Source organism: Rattus norvegicus, chromosome 2 (genome assembly GCF_021556685.1).
Source record: "Rattus norvegicus strain SHRSP/BbbUtx chromosome 2, alternate assembly SHRSP_T2T, whole genome shotgun sequence".
NCBI classification, from domain to species: Eukaryota; Metazoa; Chordata; class Mammalia; order Rodentia; family Muridae; genus Rattus; species Rattus norvegicus.
The window spans coordinates 194,459,704-194,473,282 of NC_141535.1; the positions used below are offsets into that span (position 1 = coordinate 194,459,704).

General features: G+C 37.7%; 1 protein-coding gene across 8 annotated transcripts in view; it reads left to right on the forward strand.

Annotated features, from left to right (window-relative positions):
- The window catches only part of St7l (suppression of tumorigenicity 7-like), a 69,811-nt gene that overhangs the window by 17,615 nt on the left and 38,617 nt on the right, over positions 1–13,579 (forward strand). For all 8 annotated transcript variants that reach the window (NM_001007639.1, XM_087620148.1, XM_087620151.1 and 5 more), the window contains 5 exons: positions 354–432; positions 7,604–7,758; positions 9,773–9,870; positions 10,819–10,933; positions 13,172–13,244. In NM_001007639.1, coding sequence (NP_001007640.1) covers positions 354–432; positions 7,604–7,758; positions 9,773–9,870; positions 10,819–10,933; positions 13,172–13,244 — 520 coding nt within the window. The remainder of the gene's footprint in view (positions 1–353; positions 433–7,603; positions 7,759–9,772; positions 9,871–10,818; positions 10,934–13,171; positions 13,245–13,579) is intronic.

Genomic DNA, 13,579 nt, shown 5'->3' on the forward strand with positions numbered 1-13,579 from the left:
AGCTTTTGTGTATTTTCAGTAGCTCTATAGGCCCCTCTCAGAAGGTAGAACTTTCATGTTTATTCTAATCTAGTGTCACTCAACTCAGTGTGACATTCACTTAGATACATAAATGCTTGTGTGTAATAATGATATGATTAAGTTAATTACTTTATGTTATGAAAATAGATCATAGAATAATTTTATTATGTAGAAAGCTTCCAGATTTAATATAAATTTTCATGTAGATGTGAACTCGTAGCTCAGTTTCATATGTTTAAGAACATGATATTTAAAGCTCACTCTTCATACGTTTTACATAAGATTATTTATGTTTACCATCTCATCCACTCTTTGAAATATTCTTCCCACAGTTATGCAGAAGGCATGGAGGGAAAGAAATCCTCCAGCTCGAATCAAAGCAGCCTACCAAGCTTTAGAGTTAAACAATGAGTAAGTTGGAAAAATAAATTTGTTTTAAAGGAAACACAGGCAAATAATTTTGTATTTTCTTTTATCTGTTCATAAGATTCGGAAGAGTCTCCTTCCCTATCTTGCACACTAGAGATAAGATTTGCAGTGTTCACTCCATCTGTATTTGCTTGTGGAAGTGTAAATTACCATATGGTTTTACATAAAGTATTTTAGAGGTTCATTTTAAATAGACTACTGATGAAGAATGCAAATGATACTTAGTAGTTAAATGGATACTTCAGTATTTATGCCACTGTTTTATTTCGTTTTTCATTTAAATCATTCATTTAAAGCAGTCACCAATCCTGGGAACTTATACAAAGCAATGGGCTTTGAGGCATCAAAGAAGATTCAAAGTTTATAAAATAGCTCTGTCAGTTTTTTCATGTTTACAGCATTTACTTTCATAGCACTTTGTGTTATCTTTATATCTTAAAACAAAAATGAAAACCTGACTCCATGTTTAAAAGGCTACTTATTCTAAATAATATAGTATAATATATTCTAAATAAATGTCATGTGACATTATTCAAAGAATGCCACATGGCTAATATGAATTGAGAGTTTTCCTTCAATCTTTCTTGTTATCAATAAGAAGACCCTCTTGGGAGAGCAAAGTAATGGCTATGTTCCCCAGCTAGTGACTGGCTGACGGGAGTGTAGCCTGTTGAGACTCTGAAATAGTCAGAGCTTTTGTGAAGTAACCTCGGATTGCTTAGTCAAGCAGAAATTGCCTAAATATAAGAGCTCTCACCCCCGACTCTCTAGTCACCCCCTGACTCTCTAGCTCACCCCCCTGACTCTCTAGCTCACCCCCTGACTCTAGTCACCCCCTGACTCTCTAGCTTATCCCCTGACTCTCTAGCTCACCCCCTGACTCTCTGGCTCACCCCCTGACTCTCTAGCTCACTCCCTGACTCTCTAGCTCACCTCCCAACTCTCTAGCTCACCTCCTGACTCTCTAGCTCACCCCCTGACTCTCTAGCTCACCCCCACCCCCTGACTCTCTAGCCCACCCCTGACTCTCTAGCTCACCCCCTGACTCTCTAGCTTACCCCCTGACTCTCTAGCTCACCCCCTGACTCTCTAGTCACCCCCTGACTCTAGCTCACCCTTGACTCTCTAGCTCACCCCCGACTCTAGTCACCCCCACACCCGACTCTCTAGCTCAGTGGCATTCTTGGAGACAAAATGAACATGCCAGCCCAGATGCAGGTGTATCATGCCAGGAACAGAACTGTGGTTGTTGGTTTTACCAACGTGATGGTTCCTTGAGGCACTAACTCAAGGGGGTTGCCTTTATTTCAGTTACCTTGAAACTCTCTGAATCGAACATCCTAAGATGAAAATATTTAGAGGAAACTGGGTTATTAGCCATCTATTTCTGATGTAAAAGATAAAACAAAATAAAAGGACAAAATAGACAACCTAGAAAATATATGAGGAAAGGTTGGGAAATGGGACATTGGAGAATAGGGCCTCCAAAAGTTCCACAGATTCCTGGGAGCCTCAAAGACCCAGTTTTTGACAGAGTTGGACACATGCTCAGAAAATACTTAGTTTTCAAGTCTTTTTAAGCCCATATATTATCTTAATTCATGGGGAAAAAAAGATAAAATCCAACTTTATTTTATGATAAAAATATTTAAAAATGTCAGCTATGTAAAGAATGTCCTGTCTAGATAACATTTAGGTTGGACATAATAGGAAATAAAAGCTCTGATAGTTGTAAAATACCTGAGCGTTGAAAGTGCATCTTTGTATATATACATATGTATGTACATGCAAACACACATATACATATACATATATGTACACATATGCACATACACATACATTCACACATACACAATGCCTACCTGTGGAGTCTTGGGTTTTGTACTTTGTTCATAAATATTTAAGAAATCTTTGATCATTAATTGACCACTATGCTGAGTACAGACCTTATTGGTCACACATAACAAAGAATACAAAGTTACAAAATCATCAGGAAATTTACTATACGGACAACTCCAACAAACAGCAGCAGCAAAGGGGAATGCAGAAAATCAGATTCTACAGTTGCCAGAATATTAGAGTTAAGATTTTCAATTTTCAACATCAACAAAAAAAATTATGAAGCATGCAGAAAACGTGGATGTGGTGGTACATTTTTGTAATCTCAGCAGTCAGGAGACTGTAACTGAGCTCTGGGTTAGCCTGGGGTACAGCCAGACCCTGATCTCAAACAAAACAAGAAAAACCAGCATTCAGAGAAATGATAGAACAGAAATGGAAAAGGTATTCATGGAAATGTCTCCAAAAAAAGTCTGAATTTTTTTCTTTTTCTTTTTTTAAAAGATTTAATTAACTGTCTTCAGACACACCAGAAGAAGGCATCAAATCTCTTTATAGATGGTTTTGAGCCACCATGTGGTGCTGGGAATTGAACTCAGGACCTCTGGAAGAGCAGTCGGTGCTCTTAACCGCTGAGCCATCTCTAGCCCCACTGAACTTTTTTCTTAATAGACTTTAAACCATCTATTTTAAATTTGTTCAAAACGGTAAAGACTACAAGAAAGGTCTATCGTGCTGTTTCACCACTAGAAAATTATCAGTACGTGTTTGAAATTCCATCAAGGGCCTCTGGACACATAAAGAACTAAGAGGAAATCCTACAGTTGAAAATGCAGCTGACATAAAAATGTGCTCCAGGAGCTCTGTGACAGGTCTGCGCTCAGAGTCAGCACAGCTGTCCGATCCCTGTAGCTTAGGGGTCTCAGAAACAGGAAACTGACATTAAAGAAGAGAAGTTGAGGTCCTCATGATCCTGGGCTCACTACTTCTGTGTAACATTCTATGAGGAATCCTAACAGGGCAGGTGAGCAAGAAAGGAAAAAAATGTCTGCGTTTGAAAGGAAAAAATAAACTGTCTTTTCATAGGTGATGTGATTGTATGTCTAGAAAACCTTAAGAAGTTTACGCAAACAGAAACCTATCCATGCTTATAAATTAGGTTTAAAATGTATGAATAAATAGTTAGCTTCATCTCTAAACAGTTATGATGAGCACAACCCCATTTACAATGGCAGCAAGCATATGACAGTGCGTAGGAGGAAATTTAGCCAAAAAGTGTGATACTTGCACACTGATAACTAGAAAAGCAGTTGAGAGATAAAGGCCTTGGGGCTGGGGATTTAGCTCAGTGGTAGAGCGCTTGCCTAGCAAGCGTAAGGCCCTGGGTTCAGTCCCCAGCTCCGGGAAAAAAAAAAAAAAAAAAAAAAAAAAAAAAAAAAAAAAGGCCTGGCGGCCTGAGCTCGACCCCAGAACCTAGGAAGGAGCAAGCTGACTTCTGGCAGTCACCTTCTCACTTCTGAACACACGTGATGGCATATGTGTGCCCACACTTCTACACTCAAAGTAATTTTTCAAAACTTTGAAAACCCACAAAACATTGTTCAAATGGTTAAAATAAAAAGACCTAAACAAGTATGAAGGAATTGTCTGCTCATGTATTATACAGATTAAATGTCATTGACTAAAATGTCAGTGCTCCCCCACATCAGTCTACAGATTTAATGTAACTGCTGTTAAAATTACAATCACTGGGGCTAGACCTATGATTCAGTGGTTAAAAGCTCTGGCTACTTCTCCAGTGGACCCTGGATTGGTTCCCAGCACCCGTATGGCAGCTCACAATCATCTGATGCTACTCCCTGGGTATCCAGTACCCTCTACTGGTCTCCATGGGGATTGCATGCATGTAGTACCTAGGCATACATGTAGGCAAAACACTCATACATATAAAAAATGATTAAAATTGTAGTTACTATTTCTGCAGAAGTGGACAAATTGGTCTTATCATTTGCATGCTGTTGCAACGGACTCTAAGTAACCAAAAACAATCCTAGAACAGCATTAGAGGACTCATAGTTTCCAATTTTAAAACTTACTATAAAGCTAGGTGGCTAAACCATCAGGTTAGACAACTAGACTGATGGGTTCCAACTGGGAGTTTGCACATAAGCTCATGAGTCTGTGGGCTGTTAGTTGATTTTTTGATGGAGGTGCTAAGGCAGTTCAACAGAGGAAAAGATGTTTTTAGCAAATGATACTGAAACAGTTGGACAATCACATCTACAGGTTGGAAATTGTACCCCTCTACCTCACATGCATATTAATTAATTAAAAATTGACTAGACTCCTCTAAGAGAATATGGAGTGGGTTGGGGTGTATTTTGGTGGTAGAGCTCTTTTCCTGAAAAAGAGAGTAGGGCTGGGGGAAGAGAGAAGAGAAGAGGAGAGAAGGGGGTCGGGGACGACAGGAGAGAAAAGGTAGGGCAGCCTTAGGCCCCAGATTTTCCAGTGGTTTAACAGACAGGACAATAAAGACATAAGCAATATGGTAAACTATATCTTATTAAAACGAAAGCCTCTTTGCACCGAAGGACTCTATTGAAGAGGTGATCTGTGACTGTCGGTGGGGAGCCGTGAGAGACAGTAGAACTGCTAAATGGTTATAACACTTTATGTACCAGCTACAGTTCGCAACCTTGAGAATACAGTCATCGTTTCTGAGTTCTCTAATTGAAAATGTATTATACTGGTGGGTCTACAAGACAGCTCATCTGGTAAAGGTACGATGATCTGATTTTGATTCCCAGGACCCATGTGGTAGAAAGAGGAAACCGAATCCAACACGTTGTTCTCTGACCTCCACATGTGTGCTATGGTGTATACATAGGCACACATGATAAACAAATACAAAATAAGTATATGAAATAGAATTTTACTGGTGTGTGAATTTAATCCCAGTTTAAGACAAAAGAAAGTCATTAAGTATGCATAGGACTATTTTTTTTTAATAACACATCTAGATGCAAGAATATAAGGCAAAATTGCCAAGGAACATATACTATGATTTATTGTGGGTTTTGGTGGTACTGGGGATAGAACCCAGGTCCTTGCACATGCCAGACAAGTGCTCTACCCTTGAACTACTTTTTCAGTCCCCACCCCGCCTTTTTCCCTTCTACGTTTTGAGACAAGATCTTATTGATTTGCCCAGGCAGTTCTTGAACTTGTCACTCTCCTGCCTCACCCTAATGAGAAGTTGGGATTATAGGCCTGTACCATCAGACCTGGTTTGTAATTTAGTTATGGTAGGGGTTGGGGATGTATCTTAATGATAGACATTGCCTACCATGTGAGATCCTGAGTTTTATTCCCAGCACCACAAAACAAAGTAATAAGATGATGTTGATATTTAAGATTCTATTTCATCAATTTTATCCATCAAGGTCTTTACAAAAGTGGTGTTTTGTTTTGTTTTGCAGTGCTGGGATCGAACCCAGGGCCTCAAGCATGCTAGGCAAGTGCTCTACCACTGTGCTGTAACCCCCGCCCTACAAAAAATATTTCTATCTTGGCTATTTAAAAGTGTTTGAAACAAAACAATAAATACAAATATTTGATGATAGGTGTTGTGACATGTATCTGTAATCACCAGCACTTGGAAAGCTAAGTCAGGAGAATGAGAGTTCAAGGCTAGTCTGGGCGGCATGACATAATTCTGTTGTGAGCAACAACAAAAATTTGAAATTGATTTGGGGTGGCAGATAGGATACTTAATGTTTAAAGCAATAGTGTACCTAATGTTTTATAAAAATCTAATGTAATGCATTGGAGAAATATGTCAATTAGTAAATTATTATATATGTCAATTTAAAATGCTATCTGGAAACTGTCTCTGTGGTGCAATCTGCATTTTTTTCTGAAAGGCCTTCTTGACCCTAACTGAAGGGTAGTTACCTTTTTATAATTATTACTATTTTATAATAGACAAGGTCTTGTCATAGAGCGCAAAGCTTTTTGTCAAAGCTGTCCACAAACTCAAGGTCCTCCTGCCTCAGGGTTCTGAGTATTGGGATTATAGATGTGGATGGTAGCTACTCCAGTCACTGAATTTTGTGCCTTCTCTTGCATTTTTTGTCAATAATCTCTGATTAATTGGAACATGTGAACCATACATGTAGCTTTTTAGATTTCCAGTAGCCATATTTAAGTAGTTAAAAAAGAATTTAGTTTGAGTGTTTTATTATTAATATTCAAAATATAAAATGTTTTCACATATGATCACTATTTTAAAAGCCTACCAATGAAGTATTTTACATTTTCTCAGTCTTTAAAATTTGATATGCACTAGCATGCCAAATTAATCAGTTTAGATTAATCACATTTCAAGTGTTCAGTATCTACTTGTGGCTACTGATTTAAATGCTGGACTGTATAGGCTTGGACAAGCAGAACTAAGACATCATCTTCAAACTAAATGTTCTGGTTAGTTATCCCAATGGAAGGGAAACTTTTTGATTTCTTTCTTTTTTTTTTTTTTTTTTTTTTTTTTTTTTTTTCGGAGCTGGGGACCGAACCCAGGGCCTTGTGCTTCCTAGGTAAGCGCTCTACCACTGAGCTAAATCCCCAGCCCCTTTGATTTCTTTCTTACACAAAGCCAAGAATTAGTTTATTTTATTGGCTAGCTGTTGACTTTAAAGATACAAACAAAAATCTCTGTGTTTTAGCAGGGTGAAGAAAAGGAAGCTTGGGGCAAACATGGGTGTGTGGTTGAGCGTTGGTGTATGAGAGGAAGGACTGGATAAGCCTAGAAGAGGCCACAGATAGCACTTGGGTAGAAAAGGCTTAATGTAGAACTGTTTCTGATCACATACAAAAAGTCCCTAATTAGCCTAGGGAATCTTCCCAGTCTGCACTCCCATGGTTGGTACCATGTTATGGACATTTGTGAGCAGGCAGTGGCTTAGAGCAGGCGTGACTGGGGGTGGGGCAGGGCTGGTGCTTACAACTACTTTTTAAAGGAACTTTTTGTGTACCTTACTTTTTCTCCCCTTTCACAAAAGCAAAGCAAAGTTTCAGAGAACAGAGATAGAAATAAAAAAGACAGAAAATAAAGAGTGGATCAAACACTGTGGGGTTGGAATGATGACTATCCTAGTGCACCCCTAGGGAGTTAACACACTGAGTGATGTTCATTTTTCCCTCAAAGATGGAGAGTATAGGTAGGGATGGGAAGCGCGCCATAGCAAGGGCCTGTGCAAGAGCAGTGTGGGCTGCACCACTGTACTTAATGTTGCCTTGCCTGCTTGCTTTATAGCTGTGCCACTGCCTACGTTCTACTGGCCGAAGAAGAAGCAACAACCATTGTAGATGCTGAAAGGTTATTTAAACAGGCACTCAGGGCGGGAGAGATAATTTATAGACGGTCACAGCAGTGCCAGCATCAGAGTCCTCAGCATGAAGCTCAACTGAGTAAGCACATTTAAACTGCCTATTCCTCCTTTTCCCCCCTCTTGGTTTCTCAGGTGTTAGCCTCAAATTTGCCAAATAGACAAGGATGGCCCAGAATTGATCTTCCTTCTAAGCTGGGATTCTAGGCATGCGCCACCAAGCCCAGGTTTTGTCCTGTTCTGAATTTGCATCTTTTGTGTTTAAAGCAAAAAACAACAGCTACAACAACAATATCAACAACAACAATAAATTAATATATAAACATTCGCTAGTTTTTATGAGACAACTGGTAGATTCTATTTCTGATCTGTTAATAGTAACAAGCCAACAGTACAGAAAGAAGTATGCATTATCCTGACAGTATTTGTAGAATGGAACAGATCTGTTTAGTTACCTAGAAAAAAAATATGCTGTTTTGAAACTGAGCATTTTCTTTCCTACAAGAGCTGGCTGGTCACTAGATAAACAACACTTTTTAAAATTCAAGGGACCCTTCTAATGATGCCAGACAGTACTCAGATTCTCTCTAGACAGTAAACATTGTCTTTACCCAGACCCTTACTCAGAGTAATGGGAGGGGTACTGTTTTGCATTTCTGGGAATCTGATCCAGGGCCTTCCTCCCATGTGCTTGACAGTATCTAACCCTGAGGTGAACCCCCAGTCCAAACATCATTTTGTTTGCTCTTCATCTATGGATCTGTATGTGGTACCAAAGGGTGGTTCCTTCCTTCCTTCCTCCCTCCCTCCCTCCTTCTCTCTCTCCCTCCTCTTCCTTGTTCTTTTTTCTGAATTTGGATCCTTCTGGTGACTGCTCCTTTCACACCCTTTGTTTCCTAGCACATACACGGTTTTCTATGTGACATTGTTTCTTTTTTTGATTGATTTTTCTCCAGCAAGCTTGAGATCAGATGATGCACAGGAACCGTTTTTTCTTTTGAAGATGTTCTTCTGGTTAGGGTTGCGACACTTACCAAAGCTGTTAGAATCAGGCAGTGTTGCTGTTTCTGACTGAGACTTGTGGCCAAGGGGTTTTAGTTTCATGATTTTGGCAGATACTAGGCAATAAATTGAAATATGTTTATACAAGACATTATCTCTTAGCAGCTAAGTTCTACATTTTTTGTTTATGGAAATTAAAATTTGGCTAATGTTTTCTCTCAGTTAAATACTTGTGTTTACAATATATTTCATTAAGGCATGTTTTTATACAAAACTAGTTAATTTTGCAACCTGGAACTAATGAAACTACATCTATAATACCTCTTGCTTTTTGTCCTTGCATAATATCAAATGTGGTTATGTTGTTGACTTTTTAATTTTAAAAATTATACTTATCTATATATTAGTATTTGAATGTGTGTTCACATTTGACTGTGTGTGCACATGCACATATGTATGCATAGAAGTCAGAAAAGAACTTGTGTGTGTCAGTTTTCTCCTTCCACCATGTGGATCTCAGGGATCAAACTCAGGTAACCAGGCTTGGCAGCAAGTATCCTCTGCCTTCTGAGCCATCTCCCTGGCCCAGGGGTCAGATTTTCCTCATAACTCTTTCTAGAAAGTTTCCTAATTAATTACTAACTTAATAAAATTTATATTATTCATACAAATTTTGTTTGAAACATCTAGAGTCTTTGAGCCAAAATAATAATACTAAAATTATAGGTTGTTTATGCAGAAACTTTAGTAGATAAATATATCTTCCTACTAATATCTACTTGTTTTCTATCAGTATTAAACTCATCAACCAAAGAAATTATATACTATGCTCAATTGCTTACTACTAGAGGAAAAGTAATTAAATATATTTTAAGGTTTTAATATTAGAAACATACATAAAATATTTATTACTGAGTGATAAATTTAGCATTTATTAATAATAATGCATTCTTATATTATTAATAATTATAATATAATTATATTAATTATTATAATTATATAATTATAATTAATTTTAATAAGCTTTCCAAGTTTAAATATTAGGCCATGATACAAAAGTGAGAGCTGTGTAATTTTCTTGTTGTTTTTAATAGGGCGAGATACCAATGTACTTGTGTATATTAAAAGAAGATTGGCAATGTGTGCAAGAAAATTGGGAAGAATAAGGGAAGCAGTGAAAATAATGAGAGATGTAAGTAAATTGATAACAACCATTATTTCTATTTACAAACTAAAAAAATTTATCAGTTATTTTAATGCAAAATTACTTTTTCCTTTATTTTAAAATAACTTAGGGTTGGGGATTTAGCTCAGTGGTAGAGCGCTTCCTAGGAAGCGCAAGGCCCTGGGTTCGGTCCTCAGCTCCGAAAAAAAGAACCAAAAAAAAAAAAAAAAAACTTAATTTTTTAAAAGATTTATTCATTTTATTTATATGAGTACACTGTAGCTGTCTTCAGACACACCAGACAGGGCATTAAATCCCATTACAGATGGTTGTGAGCCACCATGTGGTTTCTGGGAATTGAACTCAGGACCTCTGGAAGAGCAGTCAGTGCTCTTAACCACTGAGCCATCTCTCCAGCCCCAGAATCACTGCTTTTCAATTGCCCATCTTTTTTTTTTTTTTAAACATTTTTATTTATTATATATAAGCACACTGTAGCTGTCCTCAGACACACCAGAAGAGGGCATCAGATCCCATTACAGATGGTTGTGAGCCACCATGTGGTTGCTGGGATTTGAACTCAGGACCTCTGGAAGAGCAGTCGGTGCTCTTAACCTCTGAGCCATCTCTCCAGCCCGATTGCCCACCTTTCTAACAGGATAGTATGTATATCGGTGTATATGTATGTATGTATTTTCTTGGGGTATGGTCTCAGCCTGGTTGTCCTGGAACTCATTCTGTAGGCCATCCTGACTTCCAACTTGAAGTGGTCTGCCTGCCTCTGCCTCCTGAGTGCTGGGATTGAAGGCCTGTGACATCACTGCCCAGCACATATTTTTAATGTGTGTATATTTCTTAAGGTTTAGATCTTTATAAATTTATAAAAAGGCAAATAACATACTTTAACAAATCACTGAGTTTTTTTGTCATTTTTTATTTGATTGTAGTCTTTCTTTTTTTCCTTTTAATATACAGTTGATGAAAGAGTTTCCTCCTCTTACCATGTTGAACATCCATGAAAATCTTTTAGAATCACTTCTAGAATTGCAGGCCTACGCAGATGTTCAGGCAGTCCTGGCAAAATATGATGGTGAGTTATTTGGTGTGTATTAGTAGATAACATGGGTATAGATAGACTAGATATTCTAGGTTTCTTTATTGTCTCTTTCCAGTCTTAACAGTCAATTTTCAAGGAGCAGGTAAAACTACTATCAAGTGTCTAACTGTCCTTCCAGCATCAAAAGTTTACAAGAAGGAACTTTTCCTCTGTGAGGATGTATTCTTTATTAACTGAGTATGTAATATGTATAAGGCACTTAGATTGTAATGGTGAACTTGAAAACATGGATTTAACCCTCATGGCATTTATGATTTAGTGGAACACATAGAGAATTGGGACAGTACATAGCAGGTAGATATGAGGAGAGGTGTAGGCATTGTGGACACAATAGGGTGCCTCATGGATTTTGGCATATAAGGAATACCAAAAGAAGTTGTATGGTAATCTTTATAAGAATAATTCAGAATAATGGTTTTATAATTATTTTTAGTTAAAAAAGTGATTTATATAATTTCATTGTGTCCATATAATAACAATGTGATGTGTAGGACAAGCATTTTTACTCTTCTTGGTACGAAATTAGGAAACTGGAGTTTAAGAAGGTTAAATATTGGGTAATAGTTCCCAGTAAATGAGTGGCAAACCTGAACCTTAATTCAGCTTTTCCATTTCTTTGTTTGCTAGATATTTTGTAAGAACAATTCCATGTATATTAGCCATTTATATTATTATAACAATAACAGTTGGCTACAAATAGATTTGGAACAGTGCTGAATAGGACTTTCTTCTCATTCATTCAAAGTAAGACATCAATTTAGTTTATCTTCCTCTTAGATCTGCCTGCCTCTGCCTTTCTCTCCTCTCACGTCCTGGGATTAAAGATATATTTCACTGTGCCCATCTAGGATATTTTAATGTGCATCTATTTCTTAAGGTTTAGATCTTCGTAAGTTTATTAAAGATAATTTTTACTTTGATAAACCTGGTTCAGCTTGTCTGAGTTTTTCGGTCATGATTTATTCTGATATTAGTCCCTCTTTTTAATGTACAGTTGATGAAAGTCTACCCTGCACAATTCCTAGCTCTCATAGTGTTTCTGCTTACACCTCTCATTACAACAGGACATGGACTGTCATTCACTGGCCCTGGCAGAGGTTCCTGCCATTCGTTTAGGATCCCCATGACTTGGGAAGGTTGAAGTGTGATATATTTGATAGGGGAAGTTTACTTCTTTTAAACATCTGGAATTCTTAGGCAGATCTTCAGAATAGTTAGGCTCATGGGAAAATTTGTGAGAAATTTCTTCCATATGTAACTTACTGGATGTGTGGCCTATTGTGATATTTGTGTTATGCAGGCTTAGGGACTGAATATAAAAAGTCAGAAAGGGACCTGTTTAGTAAAACCCACCAAACCGAACAGAGCCCACCTTATTTGGTGCTTCTGTGGTTTTAGTGTTCATGTGTCTTACTGTACATCACTGTATGGACCTGAAGTTGTTGGGATCTCCATTCACTGTAAGTCTGAGCTGAGACCATCTTGAGAGCACTTCATTCTCTTCCAGGACCTCTATTTTAGGCATCCTTCTGGAAAAGGATTTACTTTGTTCATGATCTCAGATTAATTTTATATTCTATGAAATGTAGTCACATAAAAAATGTAGAAAAGACAAACACTTAGGGAAAAAGTTAAAATCATTCCAGATATAATAGCACTTAAATATTTTAATTTTTTCTAATATTAGTTTATTTATTTATTTAATGTATGTGAGTACACTGCAGCTGTCTTCAGGCACACCAGAAGAGGGCATCAGATCCCATTACAGATGGTTGTGAGCCACCATGTGGTTGCTGGGAATTGAACTCAGGACTTCTGGAAGAGCAGTCAGTGTTCTTAACCACTGAGCTACTGCTCCAGCCCCTAATATTAGTTTTTACAGACTTTTAGTTATACTGTGGATTTCCTATGACTAGTCTTATTGTAAACAGAATTTTATAGATGTTTGTTGAAAACCTATTGCAATTATACAGAGGACTTTTATCAACATAGCTTAATCTCTCTGTACCATTTTCCATTTCGAAAAGAGATCAATAAAGTCGTAACTATCCCCCAGGGATATGCCACTAGTAAATAGTATAATCAAGAATCAAACCCAGGGCTTCCAACAATGTGTCTCGGTGCCTATACTACTGTATTAGAGCTGATGAGTCTGTACTGTAACTTATATATTTTAATCCTTACCTAAACTGACAATAATAATTGTTACAGATATAAGCCTTCCAAAGTCAGCAGCCATCTGCTACACAGCAGCGCTATTGAAAACAAGAACTGTCTCAGATAAGTAAGTACTTATGAAACCATGGTATTTCCTGATAATTTGGAAAGACTAATGAATATTTAATACGTTTTTCCCTCTTCCTCCTTTCTGTTTCCTTCCCAATAAGGGTCTTCTGTGACGTTGAGGCTGTTCATTGCATGTAGATTGATGACAGAGCTTTTTAGAGTTAAGTAAACTGGGACTCAGATAGTTACATCTAGTAATTGTAATTGTTACGTTGAGAACGATATTGGGGGTTGGGGGGACTAGAGAGATAGACGGCTCATAGGTTAAAAGCACTGGCTGCTCTTCCAGAGGACCTGGGTCCAGTTCCCAGCAACCATAGGGCGCAGCTCACA